The sequence below is a fragment of the Osmerus mordax genome, chromosome 5 (genome assembly GCF_038355195.1).
Source record: "Osmerus mordax isolate fOsmMor3 chromosome 5, fOsmMor3.pri, whole genome shotgun sequence".
Classification (NCBI taxonomy): Eukaryota; Metazoa; Chordata; class Actinopteri; order Osmeriformes; family Osmeridae; genus Osmerus; species Osmerus mordax.
In genome coordinates this window covers 2,695,880-2,721,323 of record NC_090054.1, presented here as the reverse complement: position 1 = coordinate 2,721,323, position 25,444 = coordinate 2,695,880, and the positions used below count along the sequence as shown (strand labels likewise).

General features: G+C 49.7%; 1 protein-coding gene across 1 annotated transcript in view; it reads right to left on the bottom strand.

Annotated features, from left to right (window-relative positions):
* The window catches only part of prim2 (DNA primase subunit 2), a 62,635-nt gene that overhangs the window by 16,222 nt on the left and 20,969 nt on the right, over positions 1-25,444 (bottom strand). The window contains exons 7-9 of the mRNA XM_067236546.1: positions 16,997-17,064; positions 12,956-13,028; positions 12,280-12,465 (exon numbers count right to left, since the gene is read on the bottom strand). Of these exons, the coding sequence (XP_067092647.1) occupies positions 12,280-12,465; positions 12,956-13,028; positions 16,997-17,064 (327 nt within the window). The remainder of the gene's footprint in view (positions 1-12,279; positions 12,466-12,955; positions 13,029-16,996; positions 17,065-25,444) is intronic.

The window sequence follows — 25,444 nt, the reverse complement described above, 5'->3', positions numbered from 1 at the left end:
TCCCACACTAGCGACACAGAAGCATAAAACCCACTCACCAATCCCACATTCATTACATGGTGGTTCTAAGGATTTAGGAGCCATTTCCAGTTTAAAGATTGCAGCCTACTGCATCAAAAGGACCCCAGGAACAATCCAGGGGTAATAGGACATTTATTGTTGGAAAGTGTCGTACTGAATTTAACTGCAGCTGATGCATATTCATGAGTGAGAATAATAACTCTGGAACTTGAGAATGTATCGTAAAAGACTAATGAACGAATGAGCATGCGCAGTGCACATGCACACACACACACACACACACACACACACACACACTAGGGGTCTAATGAAAGACAAGAAGTAAAGAAGAAACCGCCCTTCCTTCGTGCACCACTGTGGAGCTTGAAGAGCATGCCTCCATGACCAGATAGGTGCTGAAACAGGCAACAGCCAGTCAGGTAGTCAGCACACCAGCCAGCCAGTCAGGTAGTCAGCCAGGTAGTCAGCCAGTCAGGTAGTCAGCCAGTCAGGTAGTCAGCCAGGTAGTCAGCCAGTCAGGTAGTCACCCAGTCAGCCAGTCAGGTAGTCAGCCAGGTAGTCAGCCAGTCAGGTAGTCAGCCAGGTAGTCAGCCAGTCAGGTAGTCAGACAGGTAGTCAGCCAGGTAGTCAGACAGTCAGCCAGTCAGGTAGTCACCCAGTCAGGTAGTCACCCAGTCAGCCAGCCAGGTAGTCACCCAGTCAGCCAGTCAGGTAGTCACCCAGTCAGGTAGTCACCCAGTCAGCCAGTCAGGTAGTCACCCAGTCAGCCAGCCAGGTAGTCACCCAGTCAGCCAGCCAGGTAGTCACCCAGTCAGCCAGCCAGGTAGTCACCCAGTCAGGTAGTCACCCAGTCAGCCAGTCAGGTAGTCAGCCAGTCAGGTAGTCACCCAGTCAGGTAGTCACCCAGTCAGGTAGTCACCCAGTCACCCAGTCAGGTAGTCACCCAATCAGGTAGTCACCCAGTCAGGTAGTCAGCCAGTCAGGTAGTCAGCCAGGTAGTCAGCCAGTCAGGTAGTCAGCCAGTTAGGTAGTCAGCCAGTCAGGTAGTCAGCCAGTCAGGTAGTCAGCCAGTCAGGTAGTCAGCCAGGTAGTCAGGTAGTCAGCCAGTCCCTCTGCAGTCTGAGAGGAGGGAGGCCTGGCAGTCTGGAGGCCAGCCAGCCTGCCTTCACACACACTCAGGACACAAGCAAAGGAATTAGTGGTGAGTTGGTGTTTTTGTGACAATGAATTGATGTGTTTATTTTGTGTTGTGAGTGTGGGTTTGTGTGCCAGTACGATTGTGTTGTGTGGGAGTGGGTGAGTGTGACGTGCGTTTGTGTTGGGTGCGTGAGGGTGGGTTTGAGTGTGAAGTGTGTGTGACAGTGCATCTGTGTAGTGGGTGTGTGTGGGGTTCATGTACGTGTGTGTGTGTGTGACAGTGCGTCTGTGTGGGGTTCATGTACGTGTGTGTGTGTGTGTGTGTGAGAAACACTGCATGTATTTGTTTGTGTGCGTAGGTGTCAAACCACAAAAACACCACTATTACTAGCACTTAAACCCACAGCCTGCTGGGAGATACGACCTCAGAGCAACACCCTTCCATGAACGCTGATGATCTTGTCTGAAACTACTTTTTGAGAGAATGTATCAATGAGGTAATGATACCAAACTGACAAACTTTCAAAAAAGCAGAAGACTCTTTGAGAACATTAGTCTCAGCTATTCTCTTTGACTGAATCTTTTGTTTCGACGATCAAGGATGGAGGACTGGGAGCAAAGACCTTCTTTCCTGAGTGTGTGTCTGTGTGTGTACTGTGTATCTGTGTGTGTGTGGGTGTGTGTGAGAGTGTGTGTGAGAGTGTGTGTGAGAGTGTGAGTGTGTGTGTGTGAGAGTGTGTGTGTGTGAGAGAGAGAGGTAGCAGGAGCAGGCAGACAGCAGTGGGTGCTGAGATGCTTGGGAGAGAGGAGAGTGTAGAACACCTGGACCGTGTGTTCTGCTGGCTGGCGTCTGGCGGGCGAGGCAGGGCGAGGCAGGGCTCCCCCCGCGCCTCACCCACATGCCGCCGACCACACTCAAGGTCCCCGCGTCACTCCTCCGGGATCACCCTCCTTCCCTTAAGGCAGGACGGGTTAGTCTCTCTGAGCTGAAGGAGAGAGGCCCAGGCGTGGCGGAGGGTGTGGGGGAGAGCGCAGCCACGCCGCCAGGGCTTTGGCTCAACACGGACCGCTGGCTGCAGGTTACAACAGGCCGGGCTGGTATAGAATCATCAGAGAGCTCTCTTAAGCACCCCATCAATGATAGAACGCTAGGCAATAACTCCTAACTTTTCTGATTTACTGTTGTGGGGATTAGACACACACATGCAGACAGAGAGACACATGGAGGTATCACTGCCTATCCCCTTCTTTACTTATCAGGGTTATTTTAGATTACTAAGGCACCAGGTAACGCTGCATAAACGACAGATAAACTGCCTACCACGGCCTCTGACAGACTCCTAGGGCCTCTGACAGATTTCCATATCTCGCTGAGCCGAATTCCTTTTCACAACACTGCTTCACAGCTACCAGGCTCTAACGATTATAGAATCACATTTTGGCCGCTCACTCTATGTGTAAATGAGACACCGTGCTCTCGCACTCCAGATCTGAGACGTGTAGGTTCTCTCAGGAACAAAGAACGGCTTCTCCCATGTTCTGGTTGGAGCCTGTGAGGAACTGCTACTGCTCGGAGAACACAAGGACGAGGCTGGTGCTGCTAAGACCCCGAGGCTGACAGATCTGTAGCGCGCGCACGCACACACACACACACACAGAGGTCAAAGTTCAAATCCTAATCCTTGAGATCTGGCCGTTCACCAGCTTGTTTGTCTAGCTTTGTGATCTGATTGAGTCAGGAGGAAAGGTCCGATCTAAGCCTTGTGGATGGACCGTCCAGACTGCTCTGAGAGGAGCACACGTTTTTAAGGGCCAAGCTTGTCTATCCTCTACTGGCTCTGTCTCAGTGGTCATCCTTCAAACTCTCTCCATCTCCCTCCCGTTTCTTTAGTTAAGTACTATTTCTACACATTCATTTTTGTTTTATATACAGCTTACGGTGAAAGTTGTTCAAGCTCATCTGGGTCCGTTATTAGAAATACGGCATAAAGACAGGACACAAGATGTCCACATGTGATCCGAGCCCTGACTCTCCACATCCCATGTCCTCCTCCGTCCCCATCTAAGGCCCGGAGCACTAATGAGGACGACAACGAGAGTCCCAGGAACGAGAGTCCCAGCGTCCTCCGTCAAGACGTGTTTGTCATCGCGACAGCAGAGAGGATCAGGACGAGAGAATGAAAGGAGGAGGTCCTCGGATTCCCGTTTCAACAGACTCCCGTTCTTCACATTTGAAGAAATAATTGCATTCATCTTGGTTTCAGCGGCTCGCTTTCGAGTTACCAATTAGAGTAATTGTCCGTTTCTCTAAACGAGGTGGATGTTTGGATGGATGAGCTGACTGTTGTCTGCTCCTCTTAACGAGGCATGCCGGCGCCATCAGACTTAATTGGCGAGCTTCAAAACAATTATAAACAGTGATTAGAAAGGGAGTCCTTTCTGGCGCTGGGGTAACCAGTGATTAGCAAGATCTTTCCAAAGAGACCCAGCGTCCTTCTCGCCAAGGAGGAACGACATAATCAGGGAAAATCTATTGCTAATCTACTGAAAGTCTACTGCGTTTCTACGTTGATTTGAGCGTTTTGAAGTTCTGGTTTTTACGCGCAGTGTGTGTGTGGTAGCCTGAGTGTTTGGGAGAGCACCTGTGTATACACATGCACGTGTATGTCTCTGAGTGTGTGTGTCTGCGTGCCTGTTCACCCAAGTGTGTTTTAGGGACTGTCTGAGTGTGTTTGTGTGTGTGTGGTTAACATCTCTCTTCCAGAGTTCAATGTGTGCGTGTGTGGTTAACATCTCTCCTCCAAAGATCTCTGTGTGTGTGAGGTTAACATGTCTCCTCCAGAGATCCGTGTGTGTGTGTTTTAAGGCCTCATTAAACTCTCAGCCGTAAAATATGTTCCAACATGCAGCTGCTGAACAAACTGAGAGCACCTGCTCAGAAGAACTGGGGCGCAAACAGAACAACAACTAACAGCCAACAAGAGGGATGAAGATTCTCTCTGGTTCAGACTCTCCCAGATAATGCTGCTCGTGAAGAGGGCCCTGGAAATGCCCTCCTCGCACAACAAAGTGAGTTAATGACTAAATAAATAACAGAACTAAAGCTAACATCCCATAATTAGATGAAACACATGGCGTTAAACACAGTCAGCGTCTGTAAGCACCCCGGGACACCGAGCAGCTCATCTACCATTGGGCAGCCTGCAAATCCAAACAGCCTATAAATCAAACAGCCTGCAAATCCAAACAGCCTATAAATCAAACAGGTTGCAAATCCACCACCTGTTCCCTCTGGCTGTGTCTAACGCACACTAAAGGCTAACACAGGGTTAATGCAGGTTTCAGTAAGTCAAATTTAAGACCTTTTTAAGCCATTTTAAGACCATAAAGATTGAAATTTAAGACCTACACGACACATCACCCCAAAAAATATTTAAATCAAAGAAATTCTGAAAAAAACATTTTTTTTCAATGAATTCAGTCATTGAAAAAGCATAAATTTAATTTACAGATAAAACAATCACATTAGTAATTTTTGAATATATTTTGGGCAAAGTTTGCAGCGAGCCTCGTACCTGGAGCTGGGTACCGCTTGTAACCAACAGCGGAAATCGCTGTGATCTAGCCATGTCTCGTTGAAAGTACACTTTCACATTTTCCACACGTAGCCGAACTTTAACAAACTCTGAGGAAGCGCAGACGTATTTCGCGGGCAGGTATTGCATTTATAACAGGATTTGTAGTTTTATCACCGTGTACATACCAACACCAATATCCCCCAGAAAGAACTACAACACACCGAACCAACGTTCTGAGGGCAGCGTTCTGCTGGTTTTGTTTGTAGAGCTCCGCTTTGTAGGCTGCGACTCAATACTTTTTTTGCTACTTTGTCATAACTTTCTGCGGCCAGCGGTTCTGGAAATGAACGAGGGGAAAACCTTTTTTAGACCTGACTAAATGAAATTTAAGACCTGGCAGAAAATCTGGCCGTTTTTAAGACGTTTTAAGGCCTTAAATTAAAAGTTCAGAATTTAAGACTTTTTAAGACCCCGCGGGAACCGATAAAGGGAAAGAGATGCGGGATAGACGGAGAGTGAGAAAGAGGGGGAGACAGAGGGAGAACAGAAATGTAGAGAATATAATAATTATATCTATTTTCCCTCTACCTAGTCTAGAACATTTTGCGCCTCGGTACCACTTCCCCTGTCTCCCGTCATCCCCCCCCCCCTCCTTTCTTCCCCTCCACACACTCATCTCCTCTCCCTCTCTCCCCCCCCACCTTTCTTCCCCTCCACACACTCATCTCCTCTCCCTTTCTCCCCCCCCTCCTTTCTTCCCCTCCACACACTCATCTCCTCTCCCTCTCTCTCCCCCCCTCCTTTCTTCCCCATCACACACTCATCTCCTCTCCCTCTCTTCCCCCCCACCTCCTTTCTTCCCCTCCACACACTCATCTCCTCTCCCTCTCCCCCCCCCCCCCTCCTTTCCTCCCCTCCACACACTCATCTCCTCTCCCTCCCCCCCTCCTTTCTTCCCTTCCACACACTCATCTCCTCTCCCTCCCCCCCTCCTTTCTTCCCCTCCACACACTCATCTCCTCTCCCTATCTCTCCCCGCCTCCTTTCTACACCGCCATCCGCTCGTCTCTCCCCCTCTCCCCCCCCCCCCTCCTTTCTTCCCTTCCACACACTCATCTCCTCTCCCTCTCTTCCCCCCCACCTACATTCTTCCCCTCCACAGACTCATCTCCTCTCCCTCTCTCTCCCCCCTCCTTTCTTCCCCTCCACACACTCATCTCCTCTCCCTCTCTTCCCCCCCCACCTCCTTTCTTCCCCTCCACAGACTCATCTCCTCTCCCTATCTCTCCCCGCCTCCTTTCTACACCGCCATCCGCTCGTCTCTCCCCCTCTCCTTCCCCAGGGCTGTGTTAGAGCACCACTGGCTGCTCTCCTCCTCTCCTCCCTCTCTCCACGGTGTGAGGAGCAGGGTGATGAGGCGGCTTGTGAAGCTCGCCCACCGAGAATCGACGCCGACACACCACATACATCAAGGGGAGAGAACTGTGACCCCCCCCTCTCCCCTCTCCTCCACCCCCCCCCCTCTCCCCTCCCCCCCTCCAGGCAGCACCTGAGAGGGGGGCAGAGGGGAGCCGGCCAGCCGGGAGAGGGACCACCGGAGAGGATGAAAACGGCAGGAGGAGCATGAAGGGATGGAGGAAGTAAGGGAGGAAAGGATGAAAAGAGAGAGAGGAGGGAGGAAAAGGAAGGGATGGAGAGAGGGGGGGTAGAGAGGAGGAAGGGATGGAGAGAGGGGGGGTAGAGTAGAGAGGAGGAAGGGATGGAGAGAGGGGGAGGGAGAGAGGAGGAAGGGATGGAGAGAGGGGGGGGTAGAGAGGAGGAAGGGATGGAGAGAGGGGGGGGAGAGGAGGAAGGGATGGAGAGAGGGGGAGGGAGAGAGGAGGAAGGGATGGAGAGAGGGGGGGGTAGAGAGGAGGAAGGGATGGAGAGAGGGGGGGGAGAGAGGAGGAAGGGATGGAGAGAGGGGGGGTAGAGAGGAGGAAGGGATGGAGAGAGGGGGGGTAGAGAGGAGGAAGGGATGGAGAGAGGGGGGGTAGAGAGGAGAAAGGGGTGGAGGCTGTGAGAGAAGGAGGGGGAGAGAGAGAAACGAGGACTGGGATGAGGAGTGGGTTGCTGGGTAAACAGATGGACACGCTGCTTATGTTCTGCAGCAGTGTGTGTGAGGGGCTTAGAGGTGGCCCCAGGGACCCTTTGAACTGGGCTGTGTTCACAGCAGCACGGGGCAGAACCATCGCCACCATGCTCCCTCTGGAAGACTGCTCTCGTCTGGGGGGCGGAGGGGCGAATCAAAAAGATCTTTGGCTGCAGAGATCGCCAGGAACACTGCATGAATGGGAGAGGATGCGGCTGACTGTTGCAGAGTGGCACCTTTCAAAAAGACGTCCAATGTTTGTCAATACGCGGTGTGTCAAAACGACGAGGGACTAAAGGGGATGCTGGAGACGGAACACAAGAGGTGGTTCAGTCCATGTCTGTCGAGTGAGCTGCCTCTGCCTCTCTCTCTCTGCCTCACTCTTACTCCATACATGTCTCTCTCCCTCCCATCCTCTGCCTCTCTCTCTCTCTGCCTCACTCTTACTCCATACATGTCTCTCTCCCTCCCATCCTCTGCCTCTCTCTCTCTGCCTCACTATTACTCCATACATGTCTCTCTCCCTCCCATCCTCTGCCTCTCTCTCTCTCTGCCTCACTCTTACTCCATACTTGTCTCTCTCCCTCCCATCCTCTGTCTCTCTCTCTCTGCCTCACTCTTTCTCCATACATGTCTCTCTCCCTCCCATCCTCTGCCTCTCTCTCTCTGCCGCACTCTTACTCCATACTTGTCTCTCTCCCTCCCATTTGTCTCTTCTCCTCCCCCTCCCCCCCCCCCCTCTCCCTGTCTCTCTCTGGCCTTCATCCTACGTTAAGAGACTGCAAGAACACCAAGTCCTGCAGCAGGTCCTAACTAGACCACTGTTCAGACAGATGATACTGATTTGGATTGTTATTCCAGCCACTAGCTGAGCTAAACGCTAGAATCGAAGGTCAAGCGCTTTGTCCAGAACCCTCCAGAAGCCTACCCCTTCCTACTGAGAGAAGCGCTTTGTCCAGAACCCTCCAGAAGCCTGCCCCTTCCTACTTAGAGAATTACACATTTTCTCTGACGGTGCAAACACCAGCTCTGTATTTATAGTGCGCAACATGAAGGGAGGAAGTGTACTCCAACTAAGGGTGCTCCGATCGATCGGTCGCCGATCATTATTGGCCGATAATCATTTTAAATACTCAGATCTGTACTCACTATAAAGGCCGATCAAAAGAGCCGATTATTATTATTATATTTTGTTGTATTTATTTTACTGTGCACTTTATTGCCCATGGTCCTTTATCTCCTGCCTAAAGAAGAAACAATATTTTGACTGTGGCCTTTTATGTCGCAGATTTTATAGTCTAAAGTTAAAACGTATAAAGACTGTTTATTCTGTTTTTGTAATTTATTATTCGGCAGGATTTGTATTTATTTATTTATAAGCGGTTATCAATAACCCAGCATGGGCTGCTATGGTTTATGTTGCGTCTCTAAAAAGCATCTCTAAGAAAGAGAGTGGAATATGTTAATGTTTCCTGCCACTAAATAAACAGTTGTTTCATGATATTTTATCATCTCTTCATTGTTATACTTAATATACATATGTTGTTAAGAATAGTAAAATAAATAATGCTACATGATAAATAGAAGGCTTCAAATAGACCCCTTAATCAGAATGGGGTTTAATGAAAGTTTGCACAGACAAGGAAATTACTTTGGCAGGAAGGTGCATACATTCAACATATAGGGATTATCGATCATGAAGTGATGTACAAGTCTAACTATACTAACTACTAACGGTACTAACTAATACTTGGGTGCTGTAAGAATTTAGGATAAAAAAAGATAATTCCTCGGTATCGGCCGATACTGCTTCTGGCGATCGGTGATCGGTGATCCAAAAATCCTGATCGGAGCACCCCTAACTAACGTCTGGACTCTAATCCCATAATATTGCTACTATGACCGTAAACTGGTTTCCTTGGCGATTCTCTCCAATGCTGTCTCCTGGACAGGTCTCTGAACAGGCAGGCTGTTCCCATCTGTATATCCTATATTTACAATACAGAGAACCTTTTGGTACTTCTAAACAAACTAATCAGTGCCAGCCACCCTCCCATTCTGTCCTTCAGCCCTTTTACCAGGTGCATGCGACACTGTGTTACCAGGCGCACGCGACACTGTGTTACCAGGCGCACGCGACACTGTGTTACCAGGCGCACGCGACACTGTGTTACCAGGCACACATGACACTATGTTACCAGGTACACGCGACTGTGTTACCAGGTACACATGACACTGTTACCAGGCACACGCGACACTGTGTTACCAGGCACATGCGACACTGTGTTACCAGGCACACGCGACACTGTGTTACCAGGCACACGCGACACTGTGTTACCAGGCACACGCGACACTGTGTTACCAGGTACACGCGACTGTGTTACCAGGTACACGCGACACTGTTACCAGGTACACGCGACACTGTGTTACCAGGCACACGCAACACTGTGTTACCAGGCACACGCGACACTGTGTTACCAGGCACACGAAACACTGTGTTACCAGAGAGGGGAAGAGTGTTGATACTCTGATGACAATTCAATCGGTCCCATCAGAAAACTGCACATCATTTTAATAACATGAGAGACATCACTGCTGTCACATGCAGAGGGTGAGAGAATCAGAGAGAATTAGAGAGAGCGAGAGGGAATCAGATAGAGCGAGAGAGAGAGCGAGAGACAGAGAGAGAATCAGACAGAGCGAGAGGGAATCAGAGAGAGAGAGCGAGAGACAGAGAGAATCAGAGAGAGTGAGAGGGAATCAGAGAGAGAGAGCGAGAGACAGAGAGAATCAGAGAGAGTGAGCGAGAGAGAGAGAGAGAGCGAGAGACAGAGAGAGAGGCTGTCACCAACACAGCACCTCTCCAGCCTGTTCTCACTCTGTCACCAACAGTAACACCTGTCCTATCCGTTCCATCCTGCTCCATCACCACAGTGCTGTCAGGCCTTCCTAACCACATGCATTATTCAGCTGCTGCTTTATTCCCCTCACTAGCATGACAGACCGACTGGAAAATAAATACATTAAAAACACAAAAACAAAGGCAGATCTATTTTCACAGGGATTAACCCACTGAGGACATTTCAAATGAATGTGAAAAAAGTATGATGTAGCTCTTAAAACTAGCAGGTTTGTGTTTTGGCTAGTGACACATCCTGTGGACCTGAAAATGACGAGGCCAAAGATAAACAACAAAGATATTTATTCTAACCTGTAGATGACACACCTGTCTGCAGACAGTCTGAGAGACATATCATCCCTGTAGGATTATCCCATTCCCCAGGGTGAGGCCACTAGGACCACCTACCTGAACTCTATCTACGGCCCCACATCCAAACCATGAAATCACCCGGCACTAACTCATTAAGCACAGCTAGCTACCATTAAGCAGTCCCTGACACATACACACACACTCCTTGAGAGAGAGCAGGATATAGAGGATAGTGAGGGATGGAGATTAGGAGAGAGAGAGGGGGATTGAGAGAGGGAGGGATAGAGAGAGAGGGATAGAGAGGGGGAGGGATAGAGAGAGAGGTATAGAGAGAGGGAGGGATAGAGAGAGAGAGGGATAGAGAGAGAGAGGGACAGAGAGAGGGAGGGATAGAGAGAGAGGGAGGGATAGAGAGAGGGAGGGATAGAGAGAGGGAGGGATAGAGAGAGGGAGGGATAGAGAGAGGGAGGGATAGAGAGGATAGTGAGAGATGGAGAGAGGGATAGAGAAAGAGGATAGTGAGAGATGGAGAGATGGATAGAGAGAGGGGGGAATGAGAGAGGGAGGGATAGAGAGAGAGGATAGAGAGAATAGAGAGGATAGTGAGGGATAGAGAGAGGGGGGATTGAGAGAGAGGGATAGAGAGAGAGGGGGATAGAGAGAGAGGGATTGAGAGAGATGGATAGAGAGTGAGGGGGATAGAGAGTGAGGGGGATTGAGAGAGAGGGATTGAGAGAGAGGGATTGAAAGAGAGGGATAGAGAGTGAGGGGGATAGAGAGTGAGGGGGATAGAGAGTGAGATGGATAGAGAGACAGATGGATAGAGAGAGAGAGGGATAGAGAGAGGAGGATAGAGAGAGAGGGATAGAGAGTGAGAGGGATAGAGATAGAGGGATAGAGAGAGAGGATAGAGTGGGGGGATAGAGAGAGAGGGATAGAGAGAGGGAGGGATAGAGAGTGAGAGGGATAGAGAGTGAGAGGGATAGAGAGTGAGAGGGATAGAGAGAGAGAGGATAGAGTGGGGGGATAGAGAGAGAGGGATAGAGAGAGAGGGGATAGAGGAAAAGATGGATAGAGAGAGAGAGATGGATAGAGAGGGGGATAGAGAGAGAGACAGGGAGAGAGGGGATAGAGAGAGAGGGGATAGAGAAAAAGATGGATAGAGAGAGAGATGGATAGAGAGAGGGATAGAGAGAGAGACAGGGAGAGAGGGGATAGAGAGAGAGGGATAGAGAGAGAGCGAGGTATAGAGATCCAAGGATGGAGAGAGGGAGGGAGAGCAGCTAAGGTGATTTTAGGAAGGCATCACCCATCAGTTAGGAAGAGGAGGAGGACGAGGAGGACAAGGAGGAAGAGGGCGACGAGGAAGAGGAGGAGGAACTTGAAAACATTCAAATGTTAAAATGTACCAGGCATGAAGAGAGATTGGAAATGTAAAACATCCATTCCATCTGAAACAACTCAATCTTTGACATCCAAGATCATTTGTTTTGGATTTCACACTAACCAACCACCATGTTTTACCAGCCCCAACAGCATACACTAGTAGTATAACACAACATACTCTGCCATGATTCAAATACATTTCGCTGACATTCTTTCTAAGGTCTCCACTAGGCATGGGCCGGTATCAGATTTTGACGGCATGATAACCTTGAGAAAAACTACCACGGTATTGCGATTACAGTTCTAAAATATTTTTGTTGAACACAAAAATACCATACCATGCCACTTATTGTCTGGTTTTTAACTCTGTATAACTCGAGACAACTATCAACTCTGCAGAAATCTGCGCTTCTCAGCATCAGAAATGGTTGAAATGTGTGAGTCTCACAGCCAATGCGTGAGATTTGAGAGACATGTAATAGGCTAATCTGCTCTTCCCCAGAAAAATATGTTTCTATTGCTCTGGTGTAACGTAGGCTAACATGAAACTAGCTGATGCTAGCTAGTTAATTAGCTGTGTTATCTGCCGCAGTCGGTAGCATGCCAATAGTACTGTTCATGTTTATTTCACCAGTGCTAAACACACCAACTCTTAACTTAAGGTAACTTTCTCCGCTGCGCAAAACCTGAGTGATTTCTGCCCACCAAAACCTTATAACAGAAAACCGCGGTATACCTTGAAACCGGCAACCGGCCCATGCCTAGTCTCCACCTACACTTATGTTGAACTCAGATCAAGTGAAGGACATGTTTACCTTGTCAGTGTCCACCTTGCCCTTGACGAACTCTGACCTCCAGAACTGCAGGGCCTGCTCCAGAGTGAGGCCGATGCCCTTCAGGAACAGGCCGTACTGCATGCGCCCGCCGTGCCGGAGGTGGTGGCTCTCCCTCAGGGCGCGGTGGAGCTGCCGCATGCACAGGGGGAAGGACCTGGAGGAGAGCTGGGGGAGGCAGGAGAGAGGCATGGGTGAGGAGAGCTGAGGGAGGAGATGTGGGTGAGGAGATATGGGTGAGGAGGATATGGGTGAGGAGGATATGGGTGAGGAGATATGGGTGAGGAGATATGGGTGAGGAGATATGGGTGAAGAGATATGGGTGAGGAGATATGGGTGAGGAGGATATGGGTGAGGAGATATGGGTGAGGAGATATGGGTGAGGAGGATATGGGTGAGGAGATATGGGTGAGGAGGATATGGGTGAGGAGATATGGGTGAGGAGGATATGGGTGAGGAGATGGGTGAGGAGTATTCAAATGAAAGGGGCTAGGGAGAGTCAGTGTGTGTGTGTGTGTCAGTAAGTCTGTGTGTGTCAGCGTGTGTGTGTGTGTGTCTGCGTGTGTGTGTGTGTCATTAAGTCGGTGTGTGTCAGTGTGTGTGTGTGTGTGTGTGTATGTGTCAGTGTGTGTGTAGGTGTCAGTGTGTGTGTACTGACCGGGTCTATCTGCTCCAGGGAGATCTTCCCAATGTTTTTCTGGATGCTGTAGTCCTGGCCCACGTAGGCATGGCTACAGGGGGAGAGGAGGAACAGTGTCATCCCAAAGGGAACGGGAAGGAGCTTCAGGTCTCTCGGCCTCTCTCTCGTCACACAGCAAGGAGGAACAGTGTCATCCCAAAGGGAACGGGAACGAGCTTCAGGTCTCTCGGCCTCTCTCGGCCTCTCTCTCGTCACACAGCAACACGCCACAGCAGAAAAGATCTGAACAACTTTGGGTCTTGTGTCCTTGTCTTACCCCTGAGATAAAAGGTTAAACGTTCCAGATCAATTACATTGATCAATATCAGTTTGATTGATATCCCAGTGTTTGACATTAGGGCCAGACCCTCCATAAATGAACTGACTTGCCTTAAGTAACTTTAGTGGGCCTTGCCAATGAACAACTGATCAATAAAACACTAAGACAGACACACACACTCCTGTAATTAGATCCGTTGAACAAAACCTACACGCTCCATCAACTGAACACCCTCCTGTACTGTCATAAAAAAAACTTTTCACCATATATGGTGTACACACACACACACACACAACTGGTTATTGTGTGTTTATTCCATGAGAGTAATTAAATTAAATACCCTCCTGAATGAAGACACACCATAGATATAAAACCACACCAAGCTGGAAAAAGATGCTAAATCACTGATAACATACAGCCTCTAAATACTGCTCTAATACACCCTTGACTCTGACCACAAACCCTGCGCCGCTGCTTCCAAATAAGAGATGCTTGAGTCTGTTGAAAATGTTGTAAAAAGGGATCACTGGCACTCTAAAAGCTGTCTTTGAAAACTGATTTGTGGTGCCGGTGATGCAGGGGGATCCTGAAGGGGGGTTGGCAGGGCGAGAGGAAAGATCTCTCTCTCTCTCTGCTCCTCTGTGGTGGCCTCTACCACAGTACCACACATGACAGGAGGATGAGCTGCCTGATGTTAAGTACACGGGTGTGCATTCACACACACACACAGAAGCCCAGGCTTACGCAGGCTGCTTAAGCTGTGCCCCGCCCTGCCCTCCTGTTCCCGGCCCTCTCCTTTCATCAGCCTGCTTAGCTAAAGGACCCTGCTGTCTTCATGGGCCAGGAGCCTGGCTCTCCTCTCTCTCTTATCTGGCATGTCCAGATCACGCGCTTGCAAGGGCCCAGAGCAGCTCGCCCTGTTCCCCACACACCCTCGCTCTTTATCCCTCCCTCTCTTTCCGGCCACTCTCTATCCCTTGTTTGCCTCCTTCTCTCCCTTCTCCCCCCTCTCTCAGACATCAAGTGACAGACCTGTGGGCCCTGGGGGGCTGTCCCCTTGTTCACTGGGCTGTGGAGTGGCTGGCCCCCACCCACTGATGGCTGGATGTGGGTGTGTGGAGGGGGGGGCTGGATGTGGGTGTGTGTGGGGGGGCTGGATGTGGGTGTGTGTGGGGGGGCTGGATGTGGGTGTGTGGGGGGGCTGGATGTGGGTGTGTGGGGGGGGGCTGGATGTGGGGGTGTGGGGGGTGTTGGATGTGGGTGTGTGGGGAGGGGGGCTGGATGTGGGTGTGTGGGGGGGCTGGATGTGGGTGTGGGGGGGGGGGGCTGGATGTGGGTGTGTGGGGGGGGGCTGGATGTGGGTGTGTGGGGGGGGCTGGATGTGGGTGTGTGTGTGGGGGCTGGATGTGGGTGTGTGGGGGGGGCTGGATGTGGGTGTGTGTGTGGGGGCTGGATGTGGGTGTGTGGGGGGGGCTGGATGTGGGTGTGTGGGGGGGGCTGGATGTGGGTGTGTGGGGGGGGCTGGATGTGGGTGTGTGGGGGGGGGCTGGATGTGGGTGTGTGTGGGGGGGGGCTGGATGTGGGTGTGTGTGGGGGGGCTGGATGTGGGTGTGTGGGGGGGATTTGTTTGGGATTTAGAACAGTTGTGTGGTTGGGATGGATGTAGTGAAATGGTTGATGGGGGGTAAATAAAGAGAGCAGGGTTTTCCAGATCCAGCAGAGCTCCCTGGTGTGTCCTGCTGGACTCACACCTGCAGGAGCCAGGGAGTCATTTCCCCAGAGCAGGACTCTGACCCTGAGACTAATCAGCTAGGCCACTGAGAGACAGCATCGAGGAGGCTTTAGACGGAGCAAGAGGATGTGTGTGAGGGTGTGTGCTAAAGGATAATAATGTTTGGAGCAACGTGCGTGTGTGTGCGTGCATCCCTGTATGTGTGTGTGTGTGTGTGTGCGCATGCATCCCTGTGTGTGTGTGTTAGGGGAGAGGGTCTAATGTGTTACCACCCAGCAGTATCCTGGGAACAGGGGTGAACACTTCCTGCTCACGCCACTAAAAAGAAAATCAGTGGCACATTAGTTCTGCTGTGTGGCTCCATTATTAGCCTTCGAGGGAGAGAGGACACCTGCCCTCAGAGGACCTGCTGGCGCTGCTGGGCAACCAGACACCCAGGGGCTTCTGGGAAACAGAGGCAAACTGCTAGATCACGGTAAACCAGTCTCCTACTAAAAAACTGTCTCCTACAAATGACCCATCCTAGGATAGGTTTGTTGTGGGTCTTATTTTAGATTATGTCCGAGGTGAAATCCACCAGAGACCTGCGAGTGTCAAGTTTTCTGTTTACTACAGCCAGGTCACTCTTAGTCTTGAAGTATAATGACTTGACTGTTACTGCCCTGGGTGAGATGGAGGAATAGTCAGGAGGAGACAGGAGGAGACGGTGGAGTCAGGAGGAGGTGGAGGAGTCAGGAGGAGATGGAGGAGTCAGGAGGAGATGGTGGAGTCAGGAGGAGATGGTGGAGTCAGGAGGAGATGGAGGAGTCAGGAGGAGATGGTGGAGTCAGGAGGAGATGGAGGAGTCAGGAGGAGATGGTGGAGTCAGGAGGAGATGGTGGAGTCAGGAGGAGATGGAGGAGTCAGGAGGAGACGGTGGAGTCAGTAGGAGATGGTGGAGTCAGGAGGAGATGGAGGAGTCAGGAGGAGGTGGAGGAGTCAGGAGGAGATGGAGGAGTCAGGAGGAGATGGTGGAGTCAGGAGGAGATGGAGGAGTCAGGAGGAGATGGTGGAGTCAGGAGGAGATGGTGGAGTCAGGAGGAGATGGTGGAGTCAGGAGGAGATGGAGGAGTCAGGAGGAGATGGAGGAGTCAGGAGGAGATGGAGGAGTCAGGAGGAGATGGTGGAGTCAGGAGAAGATTGAGGAGTCAGGAGGAGACGGAGGAGTCAGGAGGAGACGGAGGAGTCAGGAGGAGACGGAGGAGTCAGGAGGAGATGGAGTCAGGAGGAGATGGAGGAGTCAGGAGGAGATGGAGGAGTCAGGAGGAGATGGAGGAGTCAGGAGGAGATGGAGGAGTCAGGAGGAGATGGTGGAGTCAGGAGGAGATGGAGGAGTCAGGAGGAGATGGAGGAGTCAGGAGGAGATGGTGGAGTCAGGAGGAGATGGTGGAGTCAGGAGGAGATGGTGGAGTCAGGAGGAGATGGAGGAGTCAGTAGGAGATGGAGGAGTCAGGAGGAGATGGAGGAGTCAGGAGGAGATGGAGGAGTCAGGAGGAGATGGAGGAGTCAGGAGGAGACGGTGGAGTCAGGAGGAGATGGTGGAGTCAGGAGGAGATGGAGGAGTCAGGAGGAGATGGAGGAGTCAGTAGGAGATGGAGGAGTCAGGAGGAGATGGAGGAGTCAGGAGGAGACGGTGGAGTCAGGAGGAGATGGAGGAGTCAGGAGGAGATGGAGGAGATGGAGGAGACGGTGGAGTCAGGAGGAGACGGTGGAGTCAGGAGGAGGTGGTGGAGTCAGGAGGAGGTGGTGGAGTCAGGAGGAGATGGTGGAGTCAGGAGGAGATGGTGGAGTCAGGAGGAGATGGAGGAGTCAGGAGGAGATGGAGGAGTCAGGAGGAGATGGAGGAGTCAGGAGGAGATGGTGGAGTCAGGAGGAGATGGTGGAGTCAGGAGGAGATGGAGGAGTCAGGAGGAGATGGAGGAGTCAGGAGGAGTCAGAAGGAGATGATGAGGATGAGGAGGTCTGCTACCTGAGGTGGCTGAGTAGAGGCTGGAGACGTTCATCTGACTGGACCACCGGAAGGGACCGAGCTGTCAACTGTCGAGGCAGGAGGAGGAGAGGAAGAGGGGAGGAGTGAGATGGAGGAGGGAGGGAATAGAAGAGGGAGGTGGAGGGAGAGAGAGAGAGGATAGAGAGAGGGGAACAAATAAGAAACACAAAACAAGTCAAGATGCAGCATAATACACAACATCAGCAAACCCAACTACAATGATTGAACGAATCAGTAAAAAGCTTGCCTAAGGCTGACTGTCCCTAAGAGCCTCATAAAGGAATTGAACCGCGGCCAAATGCTTCTCTCTGCAAAAACAGGATGTAATTAAGGGTCGCTTTGCTTTGAGTCGTCTCCAGAAACAAGTGTAAACCACCGTCATTTCCAACACTTCTTAATTCCTAGCTATACATGTTCATCTCATCCAAGTTCAATTCCTCATTTAAATCTCCAGCCAGTCCCTTCAACTAGTAGTGCAGAATGATGGACATATTGTGGATGGATGACCCCAGTGTGGCCAGGCAGACGGCCGCAGGAGGCCGGGGAGCAGGGAGGGAGCGGGGAGGGAGCGGGGAGGGAGCGGGGAGAATGTCTCCCCAGCCCTGGTTCTATTCCTGGCTGCTCTGGCTCTGAGCGGGCAGGAGAATCTGCCGGTCAGATGGGAGAAACAGCTTTCAATTTCACGCTTTTTAATGAAGCACTCTCTCTGTGATGTCCCTTTCCCCCCCCCCCCCCCCCCTCCCCCCCCACAGTGAATGGCCATTATAATAACACAGCCCTCACAAAGGCACCTCCTTCGTAGAGGAGCGATAGGGATGGAACATTTCTCTATCCTGCTAGCTGGTGATCCGGATAATTGCTAGGAAATAGGAGTGACTTCCTGGAGTGGAGACGAGCGAGCCCGCCCCAACCGTCTCTCTCTTTCCCCCCCTCCCCCCCCCCCCCCCCCCCCCCCGTGGTGAAGGACGCGGACACATCGCCAAGCAACCACGTATGACCTCAGACAGGTAGACAACCCTGTTCCTGCTACTTCATTACCATGGCAATCACTTCCTGCTCCAGACACTATGCAGGCTTTCTATTGGGTGCTGATTGGATATCCGGCTTCTGTGCATATGTTCTATTGGATGCTGATTGGACTCCCGGCTGCTATACACACGGTTTATTGGATGCTGAGTGGATAGGGGCTTGGCTCCTGATCCCAATCTCGAAGGCTCCCCTACCACTTCACCAGTACTACTAGTACATCTCCAGATATGTAATATACACTACAGAGGTGATATATGGAGTGTATATTACACACACACACCTCCAGATGGCACACGCACATCTTCAGATACACACATCTCCAGATATATATTAACACACACACACACACACCTTCAGATATATACACACACACACACCTCCAGATATATCAATGGAGAGACAGCAAGCCTAGGATATTGGCTGTGTAATAACTGCAACTGCTGTGACAATGTCCCAAATGTGCAAGCTGTCTCTCCCTTTCTCTCTCACCCTCGCTCTCTCACCTTCGCTCTCTCACCCTCTCTCCAACTATTGGTAGCTTAACGTGAGGATAGGGATGAAACTATCTTCATCTTGCTTATCGAAAAAAAAATGATTGCCGTTATTGCAGGACGGGTCAGTTTTGGCTGAACAGGCTCAAACTGGACAAGGGCCAAACTGAACAGTCTCAAACTGGACCAGGGCCAAACTGAACAGTCTCAAACTGGACCAGGGCCAAACTGAACCAGGGCCAAACTGAACAGTCTCAAACTGAACAGGCTCAAACTGGAACAGGGCCAAACTGAACAGGCTCAAACTGGACCAAGGACAAACTGAACCAGGGCCAAACTGGACCAGGGACAAACTGAACAGGCTCAAACTGGACCAAGGACAAACTGAACCAGGGCCAAACTGGACCAGGGCCAAACTGAACCAGGGCCAAACTGGACCAGGGCCAAACTGGAACAGGGCCAAACTGGACCAGGGACAAACTGAACAGGCTCAAACTGGACCAAGGACAAACTGGACAAGGGACAAACTGAACAGGCTCAAACTGGACCAGGGCCAAACTGAACAGTCTCAAACTGGACCAGGGCCAAACTGGACAGGCACTGAACTGAACCAAACTTCCATGTCCAGAAAAATTCCATTTGAAGCTGGAGAGAGCAGCCACACAGTGGGTTCCTGTCCAGATGAAGTCCAGATGAACCTGCATGGTCGCTGGCTCAACACTGTGATGAAAGCCAGCGTGAGAGACCCCCCTTCTCTGCCACAGCTGAAGCCAATCATGTTTTAATGGAAACTCAGTCCACTCCATTGACAGTCTATTGACCGATGACAAGCTGCCATCAGATGTCTATTCAGCATAATGGATCAGTTGTGTTTCAATGCTGCCTCAGAGCAGAACAGGAGGACCACACAAAGGCTTTCATTAGAACCATAAAGAACCAATCAATATCCAGGCTGGGCTGGGGGTGAAAAGGGAATCTTATTTAATAATAACAATTAGACAGTAATCAGAGTTCTTTTGTTGAGCAGAGCTCAAGCACCAAGCTAAAAATGCACACTTACAGTTGCAATCAAAAATGTGCAAGACATTTTACTGATTTGGATGAAAGATAATGACAAATGACCTTGGAAATGAAACCTCATTAAACAACAACTAATATTTAAACTATTTAAGTTATTTTGACAACAGAAGTTGACTTAACTTTGACGTTCAAATGAAAAATGTATCTATTTTAAGACGTGCATGTGCAGTATTATTAAACCCCCCTCAGCTTCAGTACTTTGAGGGGCATCCTTTAGCTTTTATAACTTCTAACAAACATTTTCGGTAAGTCCTATAACGTTTCTTAACCCTTGTGTCATCATCGGGTCATTCTGACCCATCAGTCATTGTGACCCACCGTCGTATTGCGACAAATTTACCTCATACAAAAACAAAGTGAAGCATTTTCTTTTAACTGTCGGGCTGTCTCAGACCCCCCACATTGGAATGGTTAAAAGAAAATTATTATTTTTTGTTTTTGTATTGGGTAAAATTGGGTAAACACAACGATGGTTCGTTATGAACCTTTGGGTCATGTGACCTGAAGGCAGCATGAGGGTTAAACCTCTCAAACGGTAATCTTTGTCCATCCTTCACGTGCAAAAGCCTCTAAGCTCAGTGACGTTTGGTGGCGTCCGTGCTGCAACTGCCTTCTTTAAATCCCACCAAAGATTTCCAATAGGATCTGGTGACTGAGAAGGCCACTTCGGGACGTTCCAGGATCTTTCTCTCAGCCAAGCTTTGGTTGACTTGGAGGGGTGCTCGGGATCATTGTCTTGCTGGAAAGTCCAATGATCACCAAGGTTTAATTTGTCAATCAACCCTCCTCCATGCTTGACTGTGGAGATGGGATTCTCCTGGTCAGAAGCCTGGCCTTTCGCATGCCAGACAAACCGCTAGTCCATATGTCCAATCTGTTCCAGTTTGGCTTCATCAGTCCATAGAACTAGTTTCCCAAAACGCCGCAGTCTTATCCAAAATTCTTCCTGGCATATTGGAGTCGACTTTTGATGTTCTTTGCGGTGAAGAGTGAGGTACTTCTTGGAGTCTGGCCATGAAGTCCTTGTTTATTCAGTGCATGTCTTATAGTTGCCACTGAAGCACTTGTACCAGCCTTCATCAAGTCATCCTGTAGGTGTCTCAGTCACACAGGGGTTTCACTTAGTTGTTCTGACTAAGTTGCTAAGGGCCCTTGATGAAATGTTGGGCTTTCTGCCATGGCCAGGCAGGTTTGCAGCTGTTCCATAAGTTTTAAACTTCCTTATAGTGCTGCCAATGGTGTCTCTTGGAATATGACATGTTTTGGACATCTTCTTATACCCAGGGCCCTTTGGGTTTGCTGGGATAATCTCAGACAGACAGCTTTAAAAACAACAAAATCATATAGGGGTTGAATAATTGTGACATGACTACCTTAACTAAATATACTGTTACACACAAATACGACATCATGCATTTTCTGTGTTGATTTAGTGTATTACTCAGCTCATAAAGAAGTCGTCCGAATCAGAATCTTGCTCTTTGACAAAACTTTAAATGATAAATCCTTAAAATCTTTTGGGGGGGTTGAATATTTCTGATTGCAACTGTACATGCACACACGTACTACACTGAAGCATGGATCTCCCGGGATCACACTGAAGCATGGATCTCCCGGGATCACACTGAAGCATGGATCTCCCGGGATCACACTGAAGCATGGATCTCCCGGGATCACACTGAAGCATGGATCTCCCGGGATCACACTGAAGCATGGATCTCCCGGGATCACACTGAAGCATGGATCTCCCGGGATCACACTGAAGCATGGATCTCCCGGGATCACACTGAAGCATGGATCTCCCGGGATCAACTGCATCCACGGAACGTCTTTGGCAGATGTGTGAACAGCCCACCTGTAAGCAAGACCTTTTAATGGCTCTCGTGTCCAAAGGTGTTCAAACATTCATCCAAAATTCTGGTATTTGGTTTTAATCCATCTCAAGCTGTCTAACTTAACAAGAACAGTCTGGCTGGAGAACAACAGAGGCATAAATAAGTGGTGAGAGGCTAATGGGCTGCACAGTGACAGAACAGCTCCCCCTGCAGGCCAGCGAGGGGAATGGCAGCCTGTCCTCAGAGACTAGTGGGAGGAAGGGAGATGGTCTGAAGATGATGGAATCACGAATCTTTAACTGAAGAAAGGCTTCGAAACCGACCGACTGTTTGTGTTTAGAAGAAGCACAAGCCTTCTCCCTGCCTGGTAGAGGAAACCCCAAACCTTGTCAAAATGACTGGATGCATGTTGTTATTAACACGACGATGTGACGGGTGGGAATTGCCATGTTTTATGTGGCAGGTTATGGTTTGTGAAAAGCCTCAAAAGAAGCGGACATTAAATGGTCACCTCAACCCCAAGGCTACCGATGCACAATGATTCCAGTACACAGATATTATACCTGTTACAGCACAGTCGTTTTGTTGGTCTACAGTGCTTCACACAGCACAAAACACTGTGTTTGGGCATGGGTAGTGGTACGGGTGTTTTGGCCGTTTGACAAATAAGATGTCTTTTTATATTTATTTTTATCCAAAACCCTGGTTTGTTTTTAAAGAGAGATTCAAGCCCTGGAGATCAACAATCAGCCCTCATTTGGTCCAATCACAAACCCACAGGCTCCTCATTTGGTCCAATCACAAACCCACAGGCTCCTGCATGGGAAAGCAGAGCGCCGAGGAGATCCGGAGATATATTCATAAACAAGGAGATATTTATACAGACATTTATGTTCTGTTATAGTCCGTGCAGCACCAGCTGTTTAATCCACTGTCAGCGTCTGTCTATCCTTATCCTGCAACTGTGAAATCATAAACAGATATAAATAAACATTAGTTTAGCAGTTAAATTGAATATAATTGAAATCCCAGTGACAGCAACGCAACAGAAAGGCTGCCGTAACGTGACACATGACTAGTCTGTCCATGTACAGTATGGAAGAAAGGGATTTGAACTGCAGGCGAATGCTGAGCTAACCAACGTGCTACACCCAACCATCCCCCATACACGCTATGATGACGCAACACGGTGCAGCGGTTTGAGTCTCCTTTGGTTCGGGTCCTTGTATGTGGTGTTGGGGTACACATAACAAAGGAGTCAAATGTCAGGTGGGGAGGTCGGGAGTCAGGTGGCTGAGCGGTGAGGGAGTCGGGCTAGTAATCAGAAGGTTGCCAGTTCGATTCCCGGCCGTGCCAAAATGACACTGTGTCCTTGGGCAAGGCACTTCACCCTACTTGCCTCGGGGGGGAATGTCCCTGTACTTACTGTAAGTCGCTCTGGATAAGAGCGTCTGCTAAATGACTAAATGTAAATGTCTTCTGCGCTTCTGAGTTAGTTGTGTACACACACACACACACACACACACAAGGGGGTCTTCTTAAGGTCATCCCATCTCCTGCTTGTTTGGGCGGCAGGAAGGAGTCATTACCAACTCATCTCTCTCTACTGACCTGGAATAATCCTGCATCTTGACACTTCTTTCTCCGTACAGTATGGCGCGTCTGAGGGTGACAGCGAAGCCTTTGACCCACCATCACCCTGTACCTACACACCCAGAGATGGAGTCTGGAGTGTAACTCTAAGGAGGGATCTCAAGGCTTCCCCACAGGCTGCTGTCCACCCGCTCCTCAGCCCCTCACCTGGGCCACGGACGTCTGACTACCTGCTTCCCCACAGGCTGCTGTCCACCCGCTCCTCAGCCCCTCACCTGGGCCACGGACGTCTGACTACCTGCTTCCATTTCACCATTCTACTCTGCGGCACATTGATCGAGATCTCAGAGATAACCTATTGAATATCCATTCCCACACAATCTTCCTGGACGCTCACAGCAGTGAAATGTAGTAAGCGTGACAATTGCTCTTCCCGTCCTGTGATGGCCGCCTGTGTCTGCTGTGGGATTAGCATGCGAGCGAGAGGGCCTGGGAAAGCACACTCCCCTTGTTGACTGAGCCATCAGCATCTCGATAAGCAATCAGCAATAGCAAAAATTGACTTGACAAGATTAAGTATCTGGAACCACCCGAGGGTATCTGCCCAACTAAGATATGAGGACGGCTGCAGCATCCAGAAAGGCTGGAGAGGAGATGGACTTGGACCAATAAATACTCCCTGTTGCGAGGCATCCACAAACAGAAGCCGTTTCTCGGCACACTCGCATGTAAAGTGCATGAGGAGGGTCCCTCTACGTCAAATCACAAATGTTTCACGTTCATGTAAGTGGACCGAGGAGCCGTATTGTGATCTGGAAACCAGGTTGCAGCTCATAATTAGTTTAGTGGAGCAAGGGACACTTTGATGAAACCTTGTTACTGATAGTGTTTCCCACTTCCCACAACACATATGATATTCACACAGAATACAGAGCCTATTTTTACAGAGCCTATTTTCACACGTACAACATCTTATATGCACACATAGAATACAGCCTGTATTGATATTCACAGATCGCAGACAGCTTTGTGGTCGAATCTGACATCCGGCCTTAGAGGTGCCAGGGGTCTTTGGGTCACTACAGAACACAGACTTGCTGCTTGGCACGACTTCTCTGACGGCTACACTTGAGGAGTATGGATTTACAGGTGTGCTGAGAACTGGTTGCCTGGAAACACTCATCCCTTGCCTGCCTAGAGCATCACAATGCTGGGAAGTAGGAGAGGAGGACAGCCGGACGATATCCCTGACAGACAGACGGCTAAACCTTCTGGGTGAGATTGGTTAAGAAAGGCTCTAGAAAAAGGCATGATATGGAAGGTTCTAGAACAAGATCCGGGTGGGAAGATTCTAGAACCAAGCAGGTGATGGAAGATTCGACTTGCACGGTCCAGGAACTAGGCCGTTTCAAATTAGGAAGTGAAAACTGGCGAGAGGAACTGGAAGGATCAATGCCGTTGGATACACCGGAGTTTAAGAAACATGACATTTTATCCAGCAGCCGTTTACAAGCCCAGCTCAGAGAAGTCCATTCGGAGAAACAGCTGAGTAGGCTGAATGAGCTAAGCTAGCCTGTGGTCCTGGTAGCCACTTACTCAATTATCAGCCTGCTGCCTAAGCATTACCATCCCTCTTATCTCACCTCCACATCCCCGCACGGGCACCAAACACCGCACCTTTCATCAGCTGATTGATTGAAAAACACCAACTGTCTTATTAGCATTACAGCAAAATGTCACTTTATGCAAATCCTGAGTGAGAGCCAGGAGAAGTGCTGTGTGGCCACCGGAGCTGGCGGAGGGGAACGGCTGAGGACGAGGTGAGGAGCACAGAAAACCAACATTTAATGTGCAGAATTCTTACACAATTAGCCCCATCTACTTCAAGTTACAAGAAGATTTTACGGGATAGATTCCTAATGTTAATATTTGCATCAGCGTTAGTTGCTTTAGCGAGGAGGGCAAAAGACTGTTGTTGATGGTGTGTTGGGCAGAGACAGGAGCTAGGCGGAATAATCTCACTACAGTGCCACATTACACTGGGGAAATCCCACAAAATCAATTACTTTCCTAGACTAATTAAACGTCACGCCACGAAACAGGATTAAGCAGAGAGATATGTTGAAGATTCTCATTTCATGAACGTGCAGTTGTGTGGGCATGTGCACGGTATCATTTTCTATCATGTTCTCTTTTAGCGTGTTCTGTACTGATATCTCCGTGGCGACATGACATGCCAAGAACTGCACATTTGGGTTGAGGAGGTTCAAGTTCAATAACATATCAGCACAAGTCTATAAGCACCACAATAAGGTGGCACAAGTCTATAAGCACCACCATAAGATAGCACAAGTCTATAAGCACCACCATAAGATGGCACAAGTCTATAAGCACCACCA